This window comes from Actinia tenebrosa, unplaced genomic scaffold, assembly GCF_029948245.1.
Source record: "Actinia tenebrosa isolate PJP-AT-01 unplaced genomic scaffold, QUT_ActTen_1.0 PGA_scaffold9__36_contigs__length_13948895, whole genome shotgun sequence".
In the NCBI taxonomy this organism is placed as follows: Eukaryota; Metazoa; Cnidaria; class Anthozoa; order Actiniaria; family Actiniidae; genus Actinia; species Actinia tenebrosa.
Genome location: NW_028292586.1, coordinates 10,053,482 through 10,080,787, shown reverse-complemented (window position 1 = coordinate 10,080,787; position 27,306 = coordinate 10,053,482). Strand labels below are relative to the sequence as shown.

The following is a 27,306-nucleotide window of genomic DNA, read 5'->3' as shown; positions in this document are numbered from 1 at the left end:
CCAAAACCTTCCTTATTAAAATTGCAAGATGGCGGCTAATGTAGAAAGAATTCAACAGCAGATTCAGAGTGAATTGGAGAAGTTTAAAGGGGTCCAAAAGGGTAATATCACTTGAAATATGTTAGAAAACGTCAATGAGTATCTTAGCTATCGATGCTTGGTTTTATTATTGTTTATTGACTTGATATTCTCTTCCAGATTTGCAGAAGTCAGTGAGTACAAGGCAACAACTCGATGCTCAGCTCACAGAAAACAATGTCGTCAAGGAGGTAAGATACTTGTTTCTTTATTTCAAAAACTATTTTACAATTTTAGTGTCATAGGCCAAAAATTAAAAGAAATACTTTTCATATTGAGTTTCTCTGCTGATCACGAATAATTGACGAATTGGATTTTGTGTTTGACAGCGTGCCCTGGGCAGTGAGGTGCTGATAGTGTGAAGGATAAGCTTATTGTCAAGATTTAATCGAAAGAAAGAAAAGAAAATTGCATTTGATAGGTTTTTCCAAATCTAAACATTGTTTATGGTACAGTGGAACCCCGTTAATAAGGACACCGTTGGGACGGACAAAACTGTCCTTTTTAAGTCCCTATTAACCGAGGTGTCAGAAAAACAGCTGAAAACACATTTTGAACCATTTATTTTTACTATACTGTAAACCTTGAACTACAATGGTTTATATAACAGCCTAGACTGAAACAAAAAATGCATTACTGTATAAGAACTACAATTGCATTTACTGCATTGTATTGTACAATTTAATTTAAAGACGTCTGTGAAATTTGTTTGTTTACTGTTTTCTTTTGACTGTACTGCACACTTGCAGCTACAATGTTCAATACAACAGCCTAAACTGAAACAAAAAGCACAATGCTGTACAAGCACTACATCATTTCTGTACTATACTGTACTGTGCTGTATAATTTCATTTAAAGAAATGTGTGTTTTTTTGTGTTTTTTTTTGAACAGAGTTAAAAATACTGAGATTGAACCAAACTAATTGAACATCGCTTAAAATCCTGCTAAAATTGAGCGTTGTCTATTTCATTATGGTGTAATAGCAAACTATACTGCAATGATCAGTGTGTCGTCCGTTGATACACAAAAACTGAGAATATAATCCGTATTCAGTTTATTATATCAATAAACAAATAAAGTAAAGACGTCTTCAAATTTCAAGTGTCCTTATTGCGGGGTTATTTATGTATGGAAACTGTCATTCAGGTCCTAGAAATGTGTCCTTTGTACTTATTAACGGGTGTCCTTATAAAGCGGGTTACTTTAACAGAAAATGTATTAGGATACGAAAAATGATGATTTGCTCGAAATTTTTTTTTTTTGAAATTTCGTAACTTTAAACTTTTGTCTTTCATATGTTTGTGAAATTTCTTGCAATTTCTGATTGGAAAAGCCAAAATTTTGAGGCAAATCAAAATCGTGACTTTATAAAGACCGGAAATGTCCCGTCGCTTGCAATAACGTAGAGTCCAAATGCTCCTTTGTCCTTGTAAAAAGATCCTACATTGTGATCGTCCAGAACAACAGATAATTTGACAAGTGATGACAAAATGGAAGGCTCCAGGTGTTTTGGCCAACACCATCGTAGCTCCCTGCAGCTTCCGGCTGGAAACAAAGAAATGTATTTTTCTCAAATCTTTTTTGCCGCTAAAACCTCAACTTCAAAAAGCTAAAAGACCCTTGGATTTCATTCGATTTTTCTAAAATTTGGAGAGTTTATAAAGTAACTCATGATCCAAAAAAGGGTGTCTCCAGTTTTTGAAATTTAATTTCTTTCCAAAGTTATGACGCTTTTTACTCTAAACAACACTCCAAAAGCAATCGTCGAACTTTGATCAAAAATAGCAAGAGATAGAAAACAGATATCAAAAATCTGGGACACCCTTTTGGAGCTTATTATCTCCTGAGTATGTTAAGATATTTTTCGCAAACATAGCTTAAAATGTACGTGTCCGTTAACGTTTTCACTGAGGCATGGTCAAATTTCGCTTCGAGGACAATAATGTGAACAACAATTAAAAAAATGGTATTTTGAAGATGTCTTCATAAACTATAATTACTCAGCTTTCAGAAAATGTATACTTTGTTTGTGCTATACTATAAAGCCAGCACAAGTTTGCGCGCGTGGTCGTAAACGTATCCTAATACCTTAAGCGGGTGTCCTTAGAGCGGGGTTCCGCTGTATGTGTTTGGGCAACTTGTGTTTGGGCTGTGGCAGGAGGGTTTTTTTGGAGGGGAGGGGGAGTGGGGGGGGGGGGGAGCTCAACATTTGCATGTGCCGATACATGTAAACTGGTTTGTTGGTAGAAATATAATCTGGTACTAGGAAGGACCACCTATTTCAGATAGACTTAAAAGCAAAGACCCAGCTTACAAAGTGTGATTCTGAATCTAGACCAAGCTTTAACTCAGGCCTACTGTTTCCCCTTTCTAGACCTTGTGTCAGTCTCTTAGATCAGTTTACAAGATATGCTTATTACATTTTACAGATAGTAATAGAAAAAAAGAAGAAGGTGTTAGGTTACCTGAAGTAGTCAAACAACTACAATTAATCAAGTCAGGTAGCTTATTCTCAAATATTACATTGAAAAGATAAATAACTTGGGTCTATTTTTACATATGCTAATAATACATTTATAATGACAAAAAAAAACAAACAATGAGCATCAAAGTGCTCTTTTCTGTAAACTAGTAATGTGTTTTAAAGAGGTTGGATAGGTATTTCAATGAGAGTAAGATGCTTTTTTGAGTTGAATTCAAGCCTTGTGTCCCTTCTTCTTTTCTGACTAGTGTAATTGGTATTCACATTTTGCATCATTAGCATTGATCAAACTTGAAGAGATAAGGGATAGAATAAATCAGAAGACCTGAGAATGTTGGTTTTCTCTAAAAAGTGGGGGGGGGGGGGGGAGGGAGGGGGGAGTACATAACAATCCTGATGGGGTACTTAGCAGTCTGCTGGGGAGTTATACTGTACTGTGTGCATGCCAAGTTAATAGGTCTAAGTACATATAGTAACTACAGTAGATCAGTTCATAACAGTTTGATATGTCATTGCCTAAGTCCAACCATGCTGTAAATTTATATAATATATACCATTCAAAAGTTGTTTACTAAGGAAAGATGTTATAGATAGATAGATAGATAGATAAATAGATAGATAAAACTTTATTTTACCATGGTGTAATCATGATTTACAAAATGTTTAAAATAATCAACTAATCTATACTAAGTTTAATCTAATCTAATAAAATAAAATAGAAAACCTGCTTTCCATGAATGCCGTGCTTTACTATACATAATAGGTTCCCAATAGTCTATGAAATTCTTTGAGAGACTCTGCCTGCCTTAAGTTATTTGGCAGACTATTCCGTGATTGTGTACCACTGTAGGTAAATGTGTTTTTGAGATAATTTGTGCGCAGAAGAGGAATGTTCAGTTTGTTGGCAGAGTCTCAGTAATGAATAGCAAGTGGTATCCCTCTTGAATACAAATTTAGAGCTAAGGTATTCAGGAGTGGTACCATGTAGGGCCTTGAAAACTAAGATGGCCTTTTGTTTTTGTCTTTGAACACTAAGGGTAGACCATCCCAGTTTTTCAATCTAAACAATCTAAACACTTTAACAGGTCATAACAATACGCAGGTCATAATTGTATTTACTTTATTGACAGGAATTGGAGAAGATAGAATCAAGTGGTGAAGTTTACAAATTGATTGGGCCAGTACTAGTTAAGCAAGACTTGGAAGAAGCAAAACAGACTGTGGCAAAAAGAATTGAATATATATCAGGAGAAATGTAAGTTCAAGCAGTAGCTTATTATCCTATAATCGTAATCAGTATAGAAAAGTAATTTGATCAATTCTTAACATACAGTAGCTTGCAATACAAGTTGATGCTTGTTTAAACCCAAAGAATAAACAATGGAAGGCAATAAAGCAGTGTTTGTGGGGTACCTAAAGTCATGAAAAGCCCTTGAATTTATGATACAAATTCAAGGGTGCTTACAATGCATCTTTAAAACATAATTGAAAAGTCCTTAAATACTTCTTGATAAGTAAAAAAACATGTCAATGCTGCAAGTTTTGAAAAGTGAGGTTTGAGGTGTAGAAATAAATATTAAAAATGGCAGTAAAAAATGATTGGTCAAAAACACATCACTATTATGGAAATTTTTGTTATTTGGACTACCCTCTGTTGCCCTTGGAAAATCGGTTCAAAAAATCTGAATTAATCTTATTAAAAAGTTATTTCCATGACGAGAAAGAGCACATCAAAACTAACAGGTTTCTGCAGTTTGGCTTTGATTGGCTAAGTAACAGCTAAAAACATCAAAACTTACAAAGAAATGTATGTCTACTAGGGACAAGCGTCCCCAGCAACCATACATTTCTTTGTAATTTTTGAGATATTTGGGAGGTTGCTGCACAAAAGGTATGAAACCCAAAATTTTGAAACTCCAGAAATGTACTAATTTCGATGTACTATTTCTTGTTATGGTGTATATTTTTTTAACTTGGTTAATTCTAAAAACTCATTCCCAGTCCTCATAACTCATTTCTAAAGAGGGCAATAGTCCATTCTCACTAACAGGTCATGTGACCCCACCATATGTGTTAAAATGAACACCTGAAAAGCGCAGTTATTGTTATTAGTAAGCAAATTTTCTGCTCATGATGACAACTAAAGCAGAAATGGCATGAATAGGCCAAAGCTAGATGTTTGCATGCAGTGGGCTGCTTGTGACTGGCACTATATTTCCTACATACACTCATTCCTAGATTTGAGTCCATCCTGGATTGGCTGTAGTCTTATCATAAATCCTGCTCTTTGATTGGCTGAGCTACTATTGGTCTTATACTGATAGACAACTAGCAGCAAAGAGTGCTGGACAGGTTTTGACAAACAAAAAATTGCAAATAACTTGCTATTTCAATCTTTTTTTTATTCATATATTTGAGATTATATTTGACCAACTAGTACTAAGGCTTAGACTAAAACAATCTCCCCCTAATGGTCTACACATGCCCATGAGGCTGATGGGCTATAGTAGACACTTCGGGCTGCTGGTCTAATTGTTAATTATACTTTACCTAAACTAAAAACTAAAAACATACACTGTATCTTTTTTTTTCAGTAAGAGGCAGGATACGACAATAAAAGAAACAGAGAAAAGACAATCCAGCAGCAGAGAAAGCCTGAACAAGCTGCAACAAGATTATCAACAAGCTATTACAAAGGCTGCTCTTAAAGCTTAACATTTAGTATATTTTCCAGTTTATTTTTTGAATGAAGTAAAGTGACTTTAGTTAATTCATTTCCCTCCTAGTGTGTGTTCAAAAATCAGGTAACTTCAAAATAAAGCCCTATCTTTATAGACCCATTCTTGGCACTAAATGCTTGATTTGAGGAAAACCTTATGATCAAAGTTTTAGATGTTATTGGGTTGAAAGCAAGATAAAGGGTGGAGTTTTGATGTATAGAAAGTAAACTGATATAAATGTTTGTGGTTCATTAAAAGAATTTCAAACGGCTGCATGTGTCTGTGTACTATATTATAAGGAGCAGGCTGCATGTGTTTGTGTACCATATAATAAGGAGCAGGCTACATGTGTCTGTGTACCATATCATAAGGAGCAGGCTGCATGTGTTTGTGTATCATTAATAAGGAGCAGGCTGCATGTGTCTGTGTACCATATTACAAGGAGCAGGCTGCATGTGTCTGTGTACCATATCATAAGGAGCAGGCTGCATGTGTGGGGTGCAGTTGGGGGTTCCAAGGAATTAATCAGAGACACTCGCATCATTGTCTTTTCCATTCCAAATGAAAGTATAAAGTATCTTATTTAGTTCTTTAATAATATCCTTTTATTATATAAACTATAGTCGTTTACAAAGATTTCTACAACTGAGAAATTTCGTATTTCAACACATGTAAAAATACGATAATTTTCACATGTAAAATTATAACCAATCAGTATTCTGTGACGTCATTGCTCTCACAGGCGCGGGAAAATCACAACGGTCGGCAGCTTTGTCTCTTATGTGGTGCAAAGATTGCTCAATTGATCGATAGTCAAAATTATTGAAAATTAAGTTCAAAAACATGGCTGAAAGGTTTGTCACATTTGATTTACGAAACGTCATAGATTTTATCGAGGAGGAGGAAAATGCAAACACCAAAAAAGGACAAAGGACGACCTGTCGCTCATTTAGTTATTTCTCGTTTGAAGAGATTTCCCCTAAGAACCCGACTCGCATTTGTCCAGATTTTTGCTATCAGTCAGAAAGAAAAACGGTGAGGAATAATATATATATTTAGGCACTGCCTAAAAGCGGAGCTCCTGATACGAAATTAGGGAGCCAGGGAGCCCAATTTGAATGAATCTGAAAGGTAAAAATAAGATCGGGGAAAAAAATCTTCAATTATTTTTATTCGAGATGAAGATAACGTATCCCATCCCTTCTTTTAAGCTTTGAATTCCTGTTTAATTTTACTCTAAAAAAACGAAAGATGTCTTTCATTGAAATCGAAATTTTGGAGATTCCCGATTCTTTTAGGACAAATCAGGACTATAAAACAGACTTGAAAACTGGTTAAGGTGAGAAAAAACTAAAGCTTACTTGCGTCTTTCACATAACGATGTTTGGAAAACCATAAGAATATGATATTAAATGTATTTTTACCGCAATGAAAATAAAAAAAAACAAATGCTTTGGTAGCATCAGAGAGAAAATTGCCTATCATCAACTCACTAAACTTGAGAAATGAAGGCCCTGAACATTTAAAACCAAATGTGTCATCAGTTAAAAGGAAAAAGTTTTCTTAATTACTTCATTGAAATAATTTTATTCCTTTCGTATAAGAATTAACTACTTTTCGAGAAGCTTGAAAACTAAGCTTACTAAATTTTGAGATTCGATTTTACCAGTTTGTGTTTGTGTACCATGTCTGTTTTCATGTGTGAGAAAGATACGAAAATCACGAACGACAAAAGTTTTCGAAAAGCAAAGTTTACATTCAGTATTAAACTTGACACGAACAACTGAGACAAAATAGAAAATAATGCAAAGTACAAAATGACTAATTTCTTTGTCAGTAAATTGGCATCTGTAAATGTTTTTGAACATTTTTTAGCTTGGTTATGAAGTGAAAGACAAGGTCTTTATACAATATCATCTCTCAACAACACAAATTTAAGCTCATTTGTATGATCATGGCTAGCTCGAACAACTTAATAAACAGTTGAATGTTTGGTGTAATTTTACATTTCATTCAATATATAAATAAATTATCTGTAGAAAGATATAAAATTATTGAATGAAAGTCTTCAGGAAGCAAACAAAGCTGAATTTTTCTTGAACGAAAAACATATGATAGTTGGTTAAAAACAACCGAATTGTTAATGATTTACAAAGCTAAACAAAGGACGAATATTTGTTGTAATATGCTCTTCATGCTATATTTCCTCCAGCATTAAAATAAATTAAGCTTATGTACAGAAATATTAAAAGTTTTGAGGGAAAGTCTTTGATTTGTCGATTCGTCGAGAAAAAATGCTTGTCAAAAAATAATAATATACGATTGTTTGCTAAACACCCGGGACTAAAACTGAAAATTGTACACCCTATCCCAGACTAAAAGAAGGAAAAAGCCGTTTTTAAACAGATTACAATCAATATTTATTAACGTTTTTATTGTTTTTGTGCCGGCAGAAAGCGTAGCTTATTCGCCAGACAAAAATGACCAAATCGTTAACCCTATCCCAGACTAAAATGATACCCTATCCCAGACAAAATGTCAAAAAATGATACCCTACCCCAGACCCAAAAGGCCCGAAAAACCATACCCTATAGGGCGGGACATACCCGTATAGCAAATATAGGGGAGTACCCCCCCCCTCCCCCCCCCCCCCCCCCCCCCCCCCCCCGGGGCTAAACAACACACACCTGAATTCTTGGAGAACACTTCTTAATCCATCTTTGAATACATGAAAGTTTTTTAATTGTCTTTGGTCTATAACTTGCCCTAAAGCTATTTTTTCTGTGCATCTGAGAGTCGCCTTAGCTAGTAGTTTTGCTTCAAATTCCTTTGTCTTTCACGCTCATTTTCTCTTTGTTCATCCGTCAAGTTTTGCCTCATATTCCTTTTTCTTTCACGATCATGTTCTCCTTGTTCATAATCGAAGTCCCGCCTGGATTTGCGTTTTCTCTCTCTCTCTGCTTGCCGCTTTTCTTTGGTGAGATTCCTTCGTCTTTGCCTTTCTCTTTCACTGTCTCCAGAGTTTTTCCTCTTCCGAAAAAACTCTTTTACTTCTGGCCTTTCTTTTGGCTTCATGCTCCTCTGAGCTTTCTTTCGACATATCGATTTCGGAAAGGGGTTCCATCGTAAATAGAGTAAATATAGATATAAATATAAGCTTGAATAAAAAATTGTGTTGTTATCTTTCGGTATTTCTATACTAGTCCAGCTGTTATCGGTCCATTTCGTGCACTTTATGATAAAAGCATGAAACTTGGCCTGATGTATGGCAAGCCATACCATTCAAAAGTGTATTGAGTTTGCGATTAGTGATCGAAATTGCAACTGGCTATCGAGAAATCGATCGCTATGAACCAGAAATTGCAACTACTGAACGAGAATAACGATCGATGATTGAGAAATCACGATCGATGATTGAAAATTGCGACTGATGAACGAGAATCACGATCGAGATCGATTGAAATCCTAAGTCACGTGATCGTGCCTTGGAGTCAAAAAAGGAAGATTAAAATCCTATTTCTCATCTTTTTAAGGTGGCTGCCTACTTTTGAACGTTCGATTTGAGCCCACGATGAGCGCGCGCTCAAAAACCGCTGAAAAATCTACAAGATTTTATTGAAGAACCATACGCGTTTTGAGCTTCAACAGGGCAAAACCCTCAAATTTTGCACGGGACTCTATATTTTTTGATAGCTCATTCGAAAAAACTCCTAAAAATCAAGGTTATATCAACATTTTAGGAAAAGTTTAAATCAGGAACACGTGAAAAAATAGATTTTTGTAGGGATTTTTGTTCGAGTTTATGAGATTTTTTAAGAGCACCGAAACTACAAAATATGACAAATCAATGTATTTCTCTGTCTTTTTGTCGAAAATATCCATGTATTATTGTAGAAGGAGTGACTAGCCTTCGTTCGTGCAATCATATAGTCTGCAAATAACTATTATCTTATTCATCTTAATTTTTTTTCTAATCACTTCCGGTGGCGCAATTTTTACTCCAAAAGCTCGTGCGTAGGCTCCCATTAAATGCTGATTATCTCGAAAACGAGCTCGGGACACCCTATTTTTCTTTCCAGATTTGGAATCAGCATTAAATTCGAACTCGATTTAGCGCCAGTCGTTTTCAGAATGCCCGACCTCGTAAGACTATACAATTCTAAACTAGCAGCAGTAAGGGGGACTCGCGGCCACCCCCCGGAATTACATGGGTATTCCCCGCGCTCACGTACGTGCGTCGGCCGCGGGTATTACCCGTAAGGTCGTTCTGGGTATTACCTGCGTAATTCGATTCGAAAAGCTCTCTACGGGTTTTACTGGTGCCCCACATTACTAAGTTAAAATATTTGTCTTATATACGATGCATGAATGTAAAGAATTCAGTCCAATTTATGACTTCTGTATAAAGTGCTTGAAACCCAAGTTTGTACCTACTAAGCCAAGGAAGCTTGTTTGTTGTGGTAAGAAAATGCAAATAGAAGACGACACGTCAGCACAGTGTTACGAGTGTGGTAAGAACATTCGCAATGCCGTACCAAATGCTACCAGAGAGCAGTATTACGCCAATGGAGGTCGTAAGAAAACACCTTATAAGAGAATAAAATACTTTAGGGACTGGATGAATCATATCCAAGGTTATCGACCGGTATATTTAGACAACGAAGTAAAGAAGAAAATCATAGACCACTTAGAAGAGCCAACCCCGCAAAGTCTACGGAAAACGCTGAAAAAATTAAAACTGGGGAAATATTACAAAGCTATTTCCTATCTTTAGTCTGAAATTACCGGTAACTCTATTCCCGAGGTTTCTGATATGACAAAAGCCGAGTGGATGTTTTGTCGGTTGGATAAGGATATTCCTTATTACCCTGACGTAATCTATGAAATATTTTACAAAATAGACCCCAACCACCCCCTATTAGGATGGATTCCGAGAAGATAAAAATGCAAAACTGGCGTTGCCAGAAACCCCACTGGGGAATGCATCGCGCAGAACCCCAAGCTATCCCCAGTGGGGTTTTTTACATTTTGGGCTTACGAGGCTTATTTCATCCCGCGCCAGAGGCCCTCTAGTACGCACATATATTTTTCTTGAATTGCATTTTTTATCTTTTTTTTAACGGTTGCTGTAAGTGGGGGAGGCTTTTTTTTTCACTCACAGCAACCGGTCCAAATGTGTCTGCAGCGATGGATGTTGAGCATTGGTTTCATTTATGTGGTATATCTGATAAAAGCGGAAATTACAAGATGAATGACAGTGTTTTCTTTTCATTTACATTTAAGCGTAAGCCATCTCGATCTATCAAATTTGATCCGACTGTACACCGGCAGAATTGTTCGTGCTGCTTATTTTTTCTTCATCTTTAAATGACAGGATTCTGAAAAAATTCATTAATGAAACCTTAGATTGTGGAACTTATTCTTGTTTTTCTTTATCCGCTTATTTTTTCTTCATCTTTAAATGACAGGATTTAAGGAAAAATTAATTGATGGAACCTTAGATTGCGGAACTTTGATTTTAGATAATACAAATAGAAAGTCCACTCAGAGATGCCCTCTTAAAAGAGGTCAACTCTGTTTTAATGGATTTACTATTAGAACTGTCTGAAAGTGCGTCGATAAATTTAGAATGGAATTCTATTATGGTAACTGAACTGGCGCAAAAAAATTTCCTCATTGTCGTTGTTTTTCTACCGATGTTTGACACCACGCCAAGGGATCCACGGAAAACCAATATCACTCGAATAGCGAAGCAATCAGTCACCTCTAGCCAATCATCGCGCGAATTTATGACGTAAGGGATTCTTTGTTAAAATTCCCAAAGCACTATAAGAAATCTGGTGTCCGTGGTAAGGCAAACGTAAGTCGCGTGCGGCTTTCATTGGCTAAGGACGTCGACTAAATTACGGCTCTTCTAATCGCCGAGGAACTCTGTGATTCTATTGCTCGAGTTTTAAAAACAGAAGATAGACAAGACCTTCGTGATATTTGGGTCCACCAGGGAATGGCGAATCCAAGAAAGCCGTTAAAACGGATTTCCATTCGTGTTCATCAGCTCAATATCTTTATCGTGTTTGCTATAATAGCTGGAGGATATTTCCCTTTTATCTATACCATTATTCATCTTGGTGGAAATAATTGCGAAACACACCCAAAAGAAACTGAACTCCCTTGCATGAATTGCACTCCACGGCTTTCGCCTGACTATGTTGACGAATTTAAATCGTTATCTTTAGACTCAACCCAAGTGTTGTTTGTACATTTTTCTGGTCTCGATAAATGGGACGAGCATCCAGGTGCTACTTGTATTTTAGATCCTCTGAACTTGGTTTGGGTGAACAGCATCGAAGCACCTTTTTTGTCACTGGATTTGGGCTTTAATGTTACTTCCTTCACGACTTTATCGAGAGTTGTACATCACATGAAAGTCAAGGTGCCCGATAGCTCTTGCTTCAAGGAAATGTACCGCTTCTGTCTGATAAGAAATTTGGCCAGCACCTTTCTATATGAGGTGACTAAAGAAAGAGGGGTACTCTGTTACGCCGTCGGTGACTCAAACACAGTAAAATACAGATGCTGCAAATCAAATAACGACTCAATGAAAACAATTGAATGTGACATCCCTGCTGTTGGTAGCCCTGAAATGGCTACCATTTTCACAACAACAGCAATTGCAGCTGCAATCGCTCTCTTTTGTTTTCCCACCTTTTTCAATATTATCCCCGATAGAAAGAATTCAGAAACCTTGTGTGCCAACAGTCAAGTCAACAATCCTCTTTACCAACTTGTAATCTGCACCGTCCAAGCACTTCAACATTATTCAGAGAAATATTATTGCGCAAACGTGATAAGAAAACTGCTTATTGCCCTCGCCTTGCCGACGTTGTACTATATTGACTATGGCCTCCAATGGTACACCGAAACCTTTGACATACCTAAAATGTTTAACGACAAAGTGACAAAAGTGTGGAAAGAATCTAAAGTTGTCAGTACCTCTAGACAATTAACGGAGAAAAGTTTAGGACTTCCTAGGTTTCAGTTCATCATCGTATCCTATAATACTGTTGTGGTAATGGTATGTCTTATTCCACTTACTGAAAACCTGGATTTTTTGTCTTCCATGAGTTCTTCCTTTAGAATGAAAATGCAGCTTCTCCTCGAGCAAGAAAAAGATATTGGCCAGGTAAATTGGAAAGAACCATGCGTTTGGACTAAAGGCTATTTCTTTTGGTTAAAATCCCTATTTGGAAAAGCAACAGATTGTGAAAGGCCATTCTGTTCAAGGCTTGCTGCTCTCCTTGGCAGTTTTGTTTTGTTATTGCTTTCCCCTGTCGTAATTGTACTCATTTTCATTTCTTATTTTGGGTATGTTTCACCATTAGGCAAATTGATGCGCTCATTTATATATCATGCCTTTTTGTTTATGATTTGGACTTATCAGAAATTATTTCCATGTAAAATAATTTTTGTTTTTGTGGTTGTTACTTTTATTGTTATTGATGCTTACATGTTGTTCATAATATTTGGATCGATATTTGAAAGCTCCTTGCTATTATTTACAAACTTGATTGTGTATCTTTGGATGGGACTTGTTGCCAGCAAAGATTACTATTTTCCACGCATTGCAATCTTTTCTGTTTTTGTGTACTACTCTTGGCACTGCTTGAGTTCTGTGCAAAGTAGATACCAAATCCTACTTAAACAAACATTCGAAAAGTGCAAAGAGCATCAAGAAAAACAGCCAAACGGTAGGAAAGCTTTGACAATGGATGACAAAGGAGTGCCAAGAATTTCTTCAGAACTTTTTCAGCATGTTATCGATGAGATTCTACCAAGAAGTGAAGTCTACACCAAAATGATTCTAAAACTAACTATCATTACATTGTTCCTGTGTTTGACCTTTTCGTCAATTCTGGTTTACGGAAAATCCAATTTAGATGAGTCAACTAAAGCACTGGCCGTCTTTCTGACTGGACTTTTGCCCAAACTGTTCGAGGTGTTTGGAGAAGGGAGTTCCTGTCAGCAGTTATGTCAAATGGAGAACGCTTGCCGAGTTGAGAAGATCGTAAAAGATTTCTTGGACCAAAGTGATGATGAAAATTCTGATAACGAGACAGCGACGAATCTTGATGAGGAACAACCTCCTCCAGAATATTCTGATGGCCAAGTTCGTATAACAAACGTTAGAAAACGCGATCAGCCTACTTTAGAGGAGCGGCCGGCGCCCAAACCGGTCCATTCCAACAACAGAAGTAAAAAACCAAACGAAAGTATAAATGGTAGGAGAGACAAGAACGTGTTGGTCGTACAGGCTGATGTAAATCCGAGAGTGCAAAGTATAAACAGTTGTAACAGTGATGATCCTAGTACTGAAAACACTCCATTACTTCTGGAACATCGAGAAAAAAGAGATAGGAATGCTATCGTATGATGTAAGACTGAAAATGGAAGACAAAATGGCATGGGATGTCTGTTGAAAGTGTGCTTAACCTAGAAACAAGCTGGATGGAAGAATGTATAGTTCTTCGTATCTTGATCAAATCTTAGCTTCATGCATTCATGATATATAATGCTGGTCTTCAGATGGGTGCATTGCCTCAAGGTGCGTGCACAACTCATGCCTTATTGTCGTAAAAATAGAACAATAACTATTTACATGGGGATAGTGGGAGTCGATTCTTACTTTGAGATTTGATAACCCCCTGTTGAAAACTGAGAAATCATATTATCTAGACTACCATTCAATTCAATCTATTCTGCAAAACATTCATCCAAACAATGAATGTATATTCGATCTGATAAGGAAGCTTTGAGTATTATTAATACCTCGGTTTGTTTGTCTAAGGGGAAGTTGTGACTTCCTGGGTATCTTTTTTCATTGTACGTATTTTTGGACCTTGAGGTCATCGGCAGAGTAATAATGACATTTACAGAGACAGTTTGCTGTAAACCCGATAGCCATGTTCGAGATTTGATTAAGCATATATATCTACTAAGTAAACAGTCTGGCTTTTGATGAATTGAAATGCTATAATACTCGCTCGCCGTCGGCCTCAAGTTTATTAGTCGATTAATGACTATTACGAGCTACAGATGCAAAATAAGGACGCTTTTACTGCTACCACTTGTCTCCATTATAGATAATGAGATAATAGACTTATAATACTGTATAGTAGCCTAAGTCGTATGGCCTGTACCGGCATCCCAGCCCACTTTAGGAGAAACGGGTAGAAAAAAAAGAAAGAAAGAAAGAAAGAAAGAAAGAAAGAAAGAAAGAAAGAAAGAAAGAAAGAAAGAAAGAAAGAAAGAAAGAAAGAAAGAAAGAAAGAAAGAAAGAAAGGAAGGAAGGAAGGACGGAAGGACGGAAGGACGGAAGGAAGGAAGGAAGGAAGGAAGGAAGGAAGGAAGGAAGGAAGGAAGGAAGGAAGAAAGAAAAACATAAAAAAGCTAGTGTGTAAGAAGCATAATATCATAGTCTTTCGTGTGCGCGATACTCTAAGCCGGAAGTGGTATGGGAGCGATTCCTAATGGTCATTCTTTTTCAATAACAAAGTAATCTAATATCAAAAGATGGCAGTAAATGGACTGTTGTTGTAGTAAACGAGCTTTTTTTTCCTCAGGAAAACGGAATTTGTAGATATATTAGCTTATTAGCTTAGCCCTCGTTTCCATTCTTTTGTAGTTTTACCTTATTTCCGGCTAAGACTATGTAAGCGTGCATCAGAGGACCGATAATTTCTGGAATTTTTTTTTTCTGAAAGAACGCTAGTCCAGAAAAAATAATTTTGATATTGCTACCTGGTAATAGATCTATAATCATTAATAAGTGTTTGCATGATGGAGTGACATTTGAGGTCATTCCCTAGAATGACACACATATTGTGCAAGAGGCTAGTGTTATAAACGTAAACCTCAGTTAACGAAGGGACCCTGGGCGGGACATTTTGAATACTATGTACATTTTGACGGTCTGAACCGACACCGATCAAATGCAGTGATCAGATGCCCGCCCATCGTTGGTCCATCCTGAGGTCTTTAACTAACGTTGATATCTATAATATTGAACTTTCAGCAGCTAGTTTCTATCCATAGTTGATTTTCAGTTCACTAAACAGTTGTCCTAGCCGTTCGGATAGGACAACTTCTAGAGACTTGCTTTTGAGGTGCGTTAATATATCTTCATATATTTTCCTATAATCTTTAAATGCAATAGTGGGGGTTTGTAGTTTACATTGTTACAGAAGTTTAGCACAAATTTCCGGTAGAATAGAATGCTATAGAAATTCATATAAGTAATTTGTAGAACGTAAAAGAACATCAGTGTTGAACTTTATGAATATTATCGAAGTTTGATAGAAATTTCTTGAGCTTTGTTGAAGTTTGTAGGGATTTACATAACGTATTATAGATTTTTGCACATGCATGCGCAAAAAGAAACGTATTATCCTTATGGCTATTCAATAAACGTGTACAAACATAGCATTGACCAGGCTAAACTCTAGAATGGGGGAGGGGTAATCAGAATTCTGTCGAAGACAACCTTGTCAAATTGTACTTCAAAAGTCAGTTTCTTATCTAGTGGTAGCCTGTGTCACATCCGGAAAGAAAATTTTGTGAACTCAACGAAGAAAACTCCGGATGTGACGCAGACTAATCTAGTTCAACAAATTAGTGCACATATAGGATAGTGAAGCGATGTTAATGTGAGTCAAACAGGGGCGTAGCTAGGATTTTCCGGGGGTATTGTTTGATCCCCGAAACGCCGAACCAATAAAAGGGATCAGGGGGAAAGAAGCTACGGTACATCAAAAAGTCGGCATATCGTAGCCTCCTACGTAGACGTTCTTAGGTAAGCGTTGCGTGACGACCCTTAAAACGTCTGCAAAGGAGGCTAATGACTCCTTCGAACCAAAATAATATTGTTGTGTTATGGTTGTGGTGGTGATGTTATTGCTGTGGTTGTTGTTCAGGGTGTTGTTAGTAGTTTTGATGCAGTTCATGTTGTTGTTGTTGTTGTTGTTGTTGTTGTTGGCTGAGTGTAGCTGTTGTTATTGTCTGTTGCTGGTGTTGTAGCGTGCGTAGCCAAGCTCTTGAAGGGAAGGGGAGGGGCCGATAATGTGACTACGGGGAGCCCAAGCTTGGCTTTTGTGCCAGTATAATACAGTTAATGTAAGAGTCTGTTGTATGGCTCGATAGTGGTAAAATTCGGCTCTAGCTGAATAACGACACTGAGAAATACGAAAAATGGTAGACGAAAAAATCGGATTTTTCCATAAATCTTACGGAAAAAGTGATTTATCAAGCAAACCACATTCATTTACTGTAGAAGACCTCGACAGAGAAAGGAAGCCTGACCATTAGTAAAAAAGTCACTGTCACGACTGTCACTAATTGGCAGTGACTTTTTAGAGAGAGTGAAGCGTTGCGTGACGACACTAATAGCGGCTGCGTAGGAGACTAAGCATGTGCCTGCTTATGTGCTATCTCGGCGAGACACGAAAGAGGGGACTCGAGGTTGCCACTGAATAACATTGGATAAGCTGTTCAGTCTGATCAAAGTTATACCCACTGAAATTGGTTCAAGCTTACATTTACAAAGCCCGGATTTATTAAAGGTTAGATGTCGTTTCTGTTCTGAGAAGTAAACTGGATGCTCCTGGGAAGTAAGAAAGGTCAGCTACAGCCTCATATACTGTCGGTAATTTAGGCGTGTATTCATTTTCGTAAGGGAACTCAGCCTTACCAAGACTGAAGTTGGTGGTCGTATTTTGAGGAAAGACTGAGTTAGTCTGGATGTATTGCGTTTAAGATCAACTCCGCGAACAACTCCGATTGAGAATGGCACGATATACGAAACAAACAACAAGAATTTCAGTTATTATTATTCATTATCTCAATATCTTTGCCATAGTAGCAGTAGTGAGTGTCGGGTATCTCCCTTTCATCCAAACAATTCTACGATATAATAGAGGGAAAGAATTTCCAACACCACTGGAGCCTGCTTGTCAGAATAAGTGTGCAGTTAGTGTTCCCCGTTCGTCTGTTGACAAATTTGACTCCTTCTCTTTCGACGCAAGTATTGTTTGTACATTTTTCTGGTTACAATTTATCGCTTGAGCCTTCAGATAAATCTGATATTTTAAACCCTCTGAACTTGGTTTGGGTTGATAGCATCGAAGCATCATTCTTGTCCTTGGATTTGGGCTTTAATGTTTATTCTTTAACGACTTTATCAAGAATTATACATCATATGACAGTCACGGTAGAGGTCGAGCCGATCAATTGCTTGCGGAACATGAGCCACAGTTGTATAACAGCGAATTTGGCCAGAGCCTTTCTGGGTAACGTAACTAAAGAAAGCGGCGTGCTATGTTACGCCGTTAATGACTGCTGCAAAGGAAAGGTTGAAACACAAGAAGTTGAATGTGACATTCCTGCTGTTCTTGGCCCGGAAATGGCTATCATTTTCACAGCGGTAGCAATTGCAGCTTTCATCGCTCTCTTGTGTTTTCCCGCTCTTTCCAATGTTGTCCCGGATAAAAAGAACTCGGAAACCTTGTATGCCAACAGTCAAGTCCACAATCCTCTTTACCATTTTATAATCTCTATCGTTCAAGCACTTCGACATTATTCAACTAAATATTACTGTGTAAACGTGATAAGAAAACTCCTTATTGTTTTCGCCCTGCCGACGTTGTATTATATTGACTTAGGCCTCCAATACTACACCAAAACCTACGACATACCTAAGATGTTTAACGAATATGTTAAAAAACTATGGGTTTTTTCTAAAAATAGAAGTGTTTCTTTCTTGTTTGTGATCTTAGTCTATTATGGTGTAGTCTTATTGGCTTCTTTTCTTCCACGAACTGAAAACCTGAAGTGTTCATCAGAGTCATTACAGTCTCTTCTCGAGAAAGAAAAAGATATTAAGATAAATTGGTTGGAACCATTCCTTTGGATCAAAGACTTTTTCTGTTGGCTAAAGTCCCTATTTGGAAAAGCAACAGATAGTGAAAGGTCATTCTTTTCAAGGCTTGCTGCTCTCCTTGGCAGCTTTGTTCTGATGTTGCTTTCCCCGGTTGTAATTGTATTCATTTCCATTTCTTATATCGCGTATGTATCACCATTAGGCAAAATGATGCGCTCCTTAGTCTATCATGCTTCTTATTATTACTTATGGATTTTTGAGTGTGATGACAGAAGTTCTGGTGATGTTCATATATGTTTTTATTATGTTATTATTTTTTCTCTTTGTGTTGCTGCCATTGTTGTTGCAGCTATTGTTGTGCTTCTTTTTTTCTGTTTAGTTTTGGCATTTGGAGTAATATTCGAAAGCTCATTGCTGTTATTTACAAACTTGATTGTGTATGTTTGGATGGGGCTTGTTGCCAGCAAAGATTACTATTTTCCACGCATTGCAGTTTTTGCTGTTTTTGTGTACTACTCTTGGAACTGTCTGAGCTCTGTGAAAAGTAGATACCAAATTCTACTTGAACAAACGTTCAAAAAGTGTAAAAAGCATCAAGAAAAACAGCCCAATGGAAGGAAAGCGTTGACATTTGACGAGGAAGGGGTGCCAAGAATTTCCTCTGAACTTTTTCAGCATGTTATAGATAGGATTTTACCAAGGAGTGTTGTGTACACCAATATGATCCTAAAACTAACTATCATTATTTTGTTCCTGTGTTTGACCTTTTCGTCAATTCTGATTTACGGAAGATCCAATTTAGATGAGTCAACTAAAGCACTGGCCGTCTTTCTGACTGGACTTGTGCCTAAAATGGTCGAGGTATTTGGCGAAGGGAGTTCCTGCCGGCATTTGTGGGAAGTGGAAAACGCTTGCCGTGTTGAGAAAATCGTAAAAGATTTCTTGAATCAAAGTGATGATGACAATTCTGACAACGGGATAACGATGAATCATGATGAGGAACAACCATCTTCGAAAGCTTCTCGTGGTCAAGCTCCTACGACAAACATTAATAAACACGATCAACCCAGTTTGGCGGAGTGTCCCATACCCAAACCGGTCCATTCTAACATCAAAAGTAAAAAAACAAGCGAAGGTAATGGTAGTAGAGAGAAAAACTTGCTGGTCGTACAGGCTGATGTTAATCCGAGAGTGCAAAGTATAAACAGCTCTGAAAGTGATGGTCCAAGTACTGAAAGAACCCCGTTACTTCTGGGACAGCGGGACAGCGGGACAGCGGGAATGGAATCGCCTAATGCAAGACTATAGCTTATCTTTTTGTATCAATCCTGAATTTTGTGAACATGTTATGCTTCCATGATATACTGTATAATGCTGAGTACACCTTCAGATGGCTGCAATGCTTCCAGGTGCGTGTCCCACTTCTTTTTATTGTCATAAAAATACTGAGCGACGGAAAGTTCATTATTTACAAGGGGTAAAAGAGGGTCCATTTGCTTTACGATTTGATGACTCCTACTCAAATAAAATAGATTATTTCACTTGAAACGTTAACCCCCGACATAACTCTCAATTTTACCAGACCTATTAGACCTTTGGTAACCCACCCTGTAAATAATGAATGTTTCCCGGTGAGAAACATATGACGATGAACGAGCTCGTTTTAATCGTTTAACGTGGAAATGGTGGCTTTTTTCCACTGTACATAAGCTTTTCACATCAGAGACAGTCAAAGTTTGATTATTATTACATATGTAACGTATACTACTAAAACAGAAAGACGCAGTCACGCGGAATTGCGTCATCAAAGGGAGCTCAAGCTATGTATCTATGTATCAGTTACAAACAGGGCTGAAAAACGAGTCAGCGGTTTAGCTGAAATTGCGGGCTCACCTGCTACTTATAAAAAATGTCTATGGTTTAGAAAATCTCAACATCAGCTATAAAAGTCCAAATGTTAAGCCCATTTTTTGAAAGTTGAGAAAAATTTGTATTTTAATCTATTAATTGATGGTTAAGGTTTATTTTTATGATATGTAGAACTTTTCTAAAGTTTTTGCTAAAATGCTCTTCCTCGCAAACCTCAGCCAATAGACCTAATCACTAGTGTGACAATCATGTTCACCCAATTCAGCGTGACAAATCTCTAGAGGATTGGTTAACTATTGTCTTGAAGCTCATTGGAATGCATTCCCTATTCTCATGGAATACTTCTGAATATTAAAAGGTTTGTCACGCTGAATTGGGTAAACATTGCAACACTAGTGATTAGCTCTATTTTCATGTTTGATGCGAAGTTTTCAAGCGACCATGTTGGGTAATTTGACGCATGTGCACAAGTTTTTCAGCCCTGTTTCAGTTACATACTAATGAGGAGGGATGCATAACTACAGACATTGGGCTTTCTGTGGTGTTACCCCGGCGAACCGGAACTTTTGTTAGACCTTCACGTGAACCGACCTCGCGGAGTAGCACAAGAATCATCAGGGGCGGATCCGGGGGGTGTCCTGCTGTGCATGGGACACCCCTAATGACGTAATTACTCTTATGCTTTTTTGGGGCAATACTGGTATTTGTTATAAATAGCTGTATACATTTCGTCATTTGGGACACCTCCCTAACGAATTCCTGGATCCGCCCCTGATTATAGTAAAACAAGATACTCAAATCTCAGTGATACACGCGATGTTTTTCTTGGTGAAGGATTTTAAGTAATTTTAAGCATAAGGTGAATACTTTTGTTAAAGTGCTTGATCTCTTTAAGTAGTTGTGTTGGCTTCCAAAACAAAACATAACGAAAGGTTCACGGAACAAAAAACCCTGCAGTTTCGTTTGCTTTCTTTCTCTGGCAAAGGACCTTGTACACACGGACTTACGTTCGATCGGTTTCTTTCTTATTCACTTTCCGGCAGTTTCTGAAAGGCTTTATCCTTTTTGACTACCAGAATAATTTGTTTTAAAAACTAAATGACAAGGAAAGGAGGGGGTTTACGAGCTTACTTTAGGCATTGTAAACGTTCTTTAGCCATATGATGTAATTTATCAACCTTAACATTTTGTGACACATTTTGTGATAAGAGGAGTGTCACGTGACCTGTGACGTCACAATTTACCTTTTTCAAAATGGGCCAATGGGTATAAGAGGAAACGAAAATTATTTTGCTGATTTTTTGTTCACCAATTGAGCTTTCTACAAATCTGCCCTAACAACTGGACTACATCTCCTATATAGGGAGATATTTCGTAAAACAGGTCACGTGACCACATATTTTTGCTTACTTCTCCTTATCCACGAGTGGTGGTCCAGCGATTAGGGCAGTTTTAGTTAGAGCACATTAAGACGAGTGGAACATGATAAAAACAGTTAATAGTCCTGTTTTCCTTATTGGTCCATTTTAAAAAACGATATTTTTTACGTCAGAGGTCACGTGACCGCACTCTGACCATAAAAACCCCATAGAATGTTTAAGGTCGATAAAATGTGTTAAGTTGCAAAAAATCATTGAATTATCTTCGAATTCCCATTAAATGTAGTTAAGGAAATTTATCAATTTTGGGCTAACTGAAAGTTCAATAATTAGACAGTTATCTATATGGGATTAATTGAAAGCTATACCATTATCAATGATAGATGATTGTATGTTAAATTGACATCATCTAAATGACACACAGTTTTTGTGCAAGAGGTTGTTGTCGTAAACCTTCAACGAAGGAACGCTGGGGTGGGGCATATGTAATGCTGTGGACATGCAGTTTTATGGTCAGAATCGACACCCAGCAGCAAAAGTAGCATCTCCTGATATATTCCAATTGTTTTGTTCAAATACCCCATTACTGGTCCGTCCTAAGTGATCGGATATTGATAATCACCTTGGTCTTTTTGGAGCCAGTTTCTATCGTTGGTCTACGATGTCCATGAAGGGAAACTGTTACTAGTGATGGTTTATCTTCAGTTAAAAAACGCTTGGTTAGCAGTTTGGATACAATTTACCCCAACCTTTAGAAACTGACTCTAATAAATTAATTTCTCTCAATAATAGTTTTCTATTCTGACAATATTCTCAGCGTTGATTCTACGTGTGGTATTGCTATTGAAACGACACCAAAAAATTTCATAGTTTGAATGCAGCTTCTTGGAGTTATAAAGGTTTTTCCATGTCAATGCTAATCACGCTTTTAGGCAGTACTTTATATCTTATGTATTTTATGTACAAAGGCAAGAGAATTTGTGAATGAAGATGTTCAAGCTTTTAAAGACAATGTTAACTCGCTGACCTGGTTAGATGATGCAACTAAAAATGAAGTATATCAAAAGGTAGGTCGGTAATGTAAAGACCAGCTTATAGTCAAAACACCTCAAGAGCTTTATGTTAGTGTCGAAGTTGGAGTAGAGAAAGCTCACTCCATATATGGTATGGGAGGTTTGGGCATCTAGGATCTAAGTTTCTGCCTTTAATCACTGTTTGCAAAATAAGCTTTCAAAAAAAAAAACTACTCTTTGAAATAAAATTAGCAACACTTAATTAAACGTAAAATGTATCTTTTATAAAATATTTATATCAATTGACACATATTTTTATAGGAATGTCGAGATATCAAGAACTTTTCGTCTCTGAGGGCTATTATTTCTGGGCTCCAGTCTGCCTCAATACATAGGCTAAAAAAATCTTGGATGCAAGTCCCAAGGTAACAGATATAACTAACTAGAGCAACATGGAATGTCACTAACCACTTTTTCTTATAATTTTAGGGAAAAACAGCTTTTATTTTCTGAGCTCTCGTCGATTTTTTCAGAGGAAAAGAATCAAAAAATGAGCAGAGAGCTTTTGATGAAGGTATGGAAATGATCAATAGAAGTCGATAATTATAAAATTCTACAAAAATACTGGGTCCAACATCCTTTGTTGTTGGACATGAACCAGGAACGTCCCCCTGCAAGAATACGTGTGCTAATAGCAATGCTCATTTAATAAGTGATTCGGGAGGCTTGTTATCATACATTCAGCTATGTCAATTCTAGCATGCTGTGTGTTCGAACCAGGTTTTTTATTATGGTTGCAGGAAGGGACAGCTAAAAGACCAGAATCAGAAACGTCTGGAATAAAAAGACCGAACAGCCTGAAGAAACGACGATCGCGGTTTCTAAACTCAGTAAGGCGGCAATATTATATTATCATGATAGGAGCATATTATCATGTCAATACTTTTTTCTGTTTTCCTCTTCCTTCCTTCCTTCCTTCCTTTTCTCTTTGTTTTTTCCCCATCTTTGTTTTGTGTAGTGACTATTGTTCGCTCTTCCTTTTATAGGACTCCGTTATGCAAGGAACAGTACCGTATCTAGGAACATTTTTAACAGATCTGACAATGATTGACACATTATATCCAGATTACACAGAGGTATAATTGACTGTTTTATGTCTATGGTCGCCGTGTGTTCTGTGAAGATGTGGAAATATCTTTCATTGTTGCTGAATGGATTTGTTTTTTTTATAGGATGGATTGATTAATTTTGAGAAAAGACGAAAGGTGAGCGGCATAATCAAGCTGTGCATACTTGACATATATTCAGGGAATTGTTTGAGCTCATGCTAGATGACTCATGCTAGATGACTTTACTTTTATTATTGTATTTCCCTGCAGGAATTCGAAGTCATTGCACAGATCAAACTTCTGCAAGAAGCCGCAAAAAATTACAACATTGTACCTAATGGAAATTTCAGGCATACGTTTGACTCACTCATGACGTTTTCTGAAGCAGAAAAGTAATTTTTCAAAACAAAAATGAGTTGGGAAAGCCAACCCAACCCAATTTACTCCACTCTACTCCACCTACCCCCCTCCCTACCCACCTCACTCCATTCCAGTCTACTCCTCACCACACCCCTACCCACCTCACTCTATTCCAGTCGACGCTACGCCACACCACACCGACCCAGCCCACAGCACAGCACACCACACCACACCACACCACACCACACCACACCACACCACACCACACCACACCACACCACACCACACCACCCCACACCACCACACCTACACCAAACCACAACCACAGCCACACCTACACCACAGCACACCCGAACCACACCACACCACCCCGACCCACCCCACACACCACCTACACCACACTCACCCCCACACACCACCACATCACACATAACCACACCACACCACACCAACCCGACTCCCACCCCACACACCACCACACCACACCACCCCACACACCACCACATCACACCTAACCACACCACACACACAATCACACATAACCACACCACACCTAACCACACCACAACCCACACCAACATCACACCTACACCCACACCACACCTAACACACACCACACCACATCACACCTAACCACACCACACCACATCACACCTACCCCACACACACCTACCCACACCACCCCACCCCTCCCACCCCACCCCACTACCCTAGCCGCGCTTTAACTCAAGTAATCTCAAACCAACCCAATTCAACCCACCAACTAACCAACCAATCAACGATTGATTTTTATATATTCTACTCTTTTGTGGACATTTTCTTTGTCTTTGATCAAGGGAAATAAGAAAAGTTATATAGTTCATGTTTTCCGTTTCTTTAGCTTCAAAATCTCGTGTGATATAGAAAAAGATTCTACGAAAAAAAGACCAGTTAGACTTTCATTAAGGTGAGCCATAAGTAAAACAATGACTTGAACTGATCATCCAGTCAAAGTGCCAGCCAAGCTAGCAGTGGCTAGTAGTAATATGCATTGGCTGGTGTCATCTGAAATTCCACACTATGTTTGTACAGTAAAATAATATAAAGTTCCGTCTTACTTCATAGCTGCATTTTCTTTCAACTTCTCCATATTTTATTGTATTCTTTTGTTCACATTATCACATATTAGTCAAGGAAAATAAGGAAAACAGACGACTTGTACTAACAGGTCACGTGACCTACCCCTAAAACGAGTAGCTGTGTGAAAATGAGCTAAAAAAATTCAAAGAGCACCTCGACATTAGTAGGGAGGCGAAATATCCGCTCATAATAAGCAAAAGAGGGGAAATGACATTAATAAAAAAAAAGATAGTTTCAAGGATTTGTATGGGAAAATGTGCTGGATGGCAAAGCTTGCCTTCCAATACTTTTTTTATACAAATGCTTATAAGATATTTGATTTCAGATTAAATGCCATTTTTTCCTAATAGTTGGCCCTGTTACTAATAACGAGGTGCTCTTTTCATTTCTGATGTTTGTTTTGTCTCTGGTGCTCGCTTTAAGGGGGATAGCTAGGGGAGAAGGTCTTGATTAACAATTAGTCGTATTTTGTTGTTGTTATTATAATTCAAATTTTTGTTAGGTTGCACTTAATTTGGAGCCAAGCTCTGTTGTGCTTACCCCTTCCATGATAGCTTTAATAGGAACTTAGATAATTGTCATGGATAAAGTTATGTAAATTTATAAAATAATTGGGATACTACGCGCGATATAATTGGTCGAAAAACCATGTTTGATGAGAGTATCAAAACGCGCTGTCGTCATTTTAGCGCGTGCAAGTATTGCAACTGTCAGATTTTAATCTATCGCGCGCACTCATTGGTCAGTTTGAAAAAGACGGCACGTAGGGAGAATTCACTTAAATTTGCTTTTTTTCGATCTTTTCGTGCGTTTGTTATTATATAAAACAAATCAAAAACAGTTTTCCGTGTTTGATACTCTGATCAAAACACTTGGGATGTTGGGAGAACACTCGAGAAGCTGGAAACCATCGGCTACACGTCGTGGTTTCCTACGCTCCTCTTGTGTTCTCCCAACATCCCGCATGTTTTGATCAGAGTATCAAACACGGAAAACTTGTTTTTGTTCTGTTAAATAAAAGTCCATGTTCGTATACTCACTCTAATTCGACCAAAGGTTTGCAAATCATTCCTAAGTCTTTGAAGCAATTCAATAAACTTGCAGATCGTGTTTTTCATGTCTATAACCACTCTCTACGCCTCGTGTTTTTAAACCTGATAAAACACTCCTGCTCGTTTATTAAACAGTACTTAAAATTCCTGTTTGATGTTCAACAGGAGGAATCAAAGCGATCCAGATCTTGCGTCACTGTCCATTTCGTCCGACAGGAACGTGTTACACCGGCAAGAATCCAAGTCAACCGAGAACCACCGGTATTAATAAGACATCAGAGAAATGTGAGTAACAGTGCTTTTCACACACGGCCAATTACACATCACTGGGATGATCTCTTATACACCGTTTTCTCAAAGTTACGTGCGCATTCAAATTTAAGGAACTGCATTGCTATGAAATGTTTTTCGATAAGAATTCATAAAATCGATTATTTTCCTCTTTAAATATAAAACTGTCTTCTCAATTTTACTGAATTGGCGTTTTTCAGTTTTATGGCCCGTCAAGTTGGATGCGCACACCGCAACCTTGAGAAAACGGTCTATTCGGCTCTCGTTTCTCAGTTATATACTTATTTCGAAAAGAGCCCGTTGTCGGAGGCAATGGCAAAAGTCGGACGGCGATGGCAATACCGAAAAGAACTATGGTTCAATACCGGTTTATTACATTTGTAAAAATTAGATTACCAACATGGATACCAAATGTCAACATTTGTTTCTGCTCCCCAAGTGGTATATTTATGTATAAAGAATATTAGAGTATGTGGACCGCGTGGCACTAATGAAATAGTAGAAGATAATATAGGTAAGTTGTAGTGCTTGGGAACGAGGTTATTCCGGGCGAAAGCCCTTGGAATTAAATTCGGAAAAATTAATTTCCGACCTCGCTGGGATTCGAACCCACGAATTTAATTCCAAGGGCTTTCGCCCGGAATAACCTCGTTCCCAAGCACTACAACTTACCTATATTATCTTCTATAAAGAATATTAATGACCCACAGTTCATTTCGGTCTCCAGCAACTGTTTTTGATAATTGTATGTTTTCGACTGCATGCGTAGAAGAGAAGGAGGAGCCGTTGGGTTGACACAAGATCTGTCAGCTTTACGTAGGTGTATGATTGCGGGCCCAGAGGTAGCGCGAATGATTGGAGAATTTGAAGCTGTTGAGGATGATCAGAACCGCCAACATCAC

At 37.8% G+C, this 27,306-nt stretch overlaps 4 protein-coding genes across 4 annotated transcripts; all 4 read left to right on the top strand.

Moving 5' to 3' along the window:
- Position 1: 1 nt before the first annotated feature.
- Positions 2 to 5,552, top strand: LOC116308233 (prefoldin subunit 6). The gene is made up of 4 exons (XM_031718612.2): positions 2 to 101; positions 199 to 269; positions 3,692 to 3,816; positions 5,156 to 5,552. Exons 1-4 carry the CDS (start codon positions 29 to 31, stop codon positions 5,274 to 5,276), a joined length of 390 nt encoding a protein of 129 aa, XP_031574472.1. The 5' UTR covers positions 2 to 28; the 3' UTR covers positions 5,277 to 5,552.
- A 5,635-nt stretch (positions 5,553 to 11,187) lies between these two features.
- On the top strand, positions 11,188 to 14,605 carry LOC148904781 (uncharacterized). Its single transcript, XM_089024863.1, has one exon. The coding sequence runs from the start codon at positions 11,286 to 11,288 to the stop codon at positions 13,710 to 13,712; it is 2,427 nt and encodes an 808-aa protein (XP_088880989.1). The 5' UTR covers positions 11,188 to 11,285; the 3' UTR covers positions 13,713 to 14,605.
- A 1,844-nt stretch (positions 14,606 to 16,449) lies between these two features.
- On the top strand, positions 16,450 to 19,520 carry LOC148904780 (uncharacterized). Its single transcript, XM_089024862.1, has one exon. The coding sequence runs from the start codon at positions 17,532 to 17,534 to the stop codon at positions 19,518 to 19,520; it is 1,989 nt and encodes a 662-aa protein (XP_088880988.1). The 5' UTR covers positions 16,450 to 17,531.
- Positions 19,521 to 19,532: 12 nt separating this feature from the next.
- LOC116308242 (ral guanine nucleotide dissociation stimulator-like 1) lies at positions 19,533 to 27,306 on the top strand. The gene is made up of 11 exons (XM_089024864.1): positions 19,533 to 19,621; positions 22,429 to 22,527; positions 22,795 to 22,898; positions 22,963 to 23,047; positions 23,274 to 23,363; positions 23,520 to 23,609; positions 23,706 to 23,738; positions 23,853 to 23,974; positions 24,823 to 24,888; positions 26,279 to 26,398; positions 27,174 to 27,306. Exons 1-10 carry the CDS (start codon positions 19,556 to 19,558, stop codon positions 26,379 to 26,381), a joined length of 858 nt encoding a protein of 285 aa, XP_088880990.1. The 5' UTR covers positions 19,533 to 19,555; the 3' UTR covers positions 26,382 to 26,398; positions 27,174 to 27,306.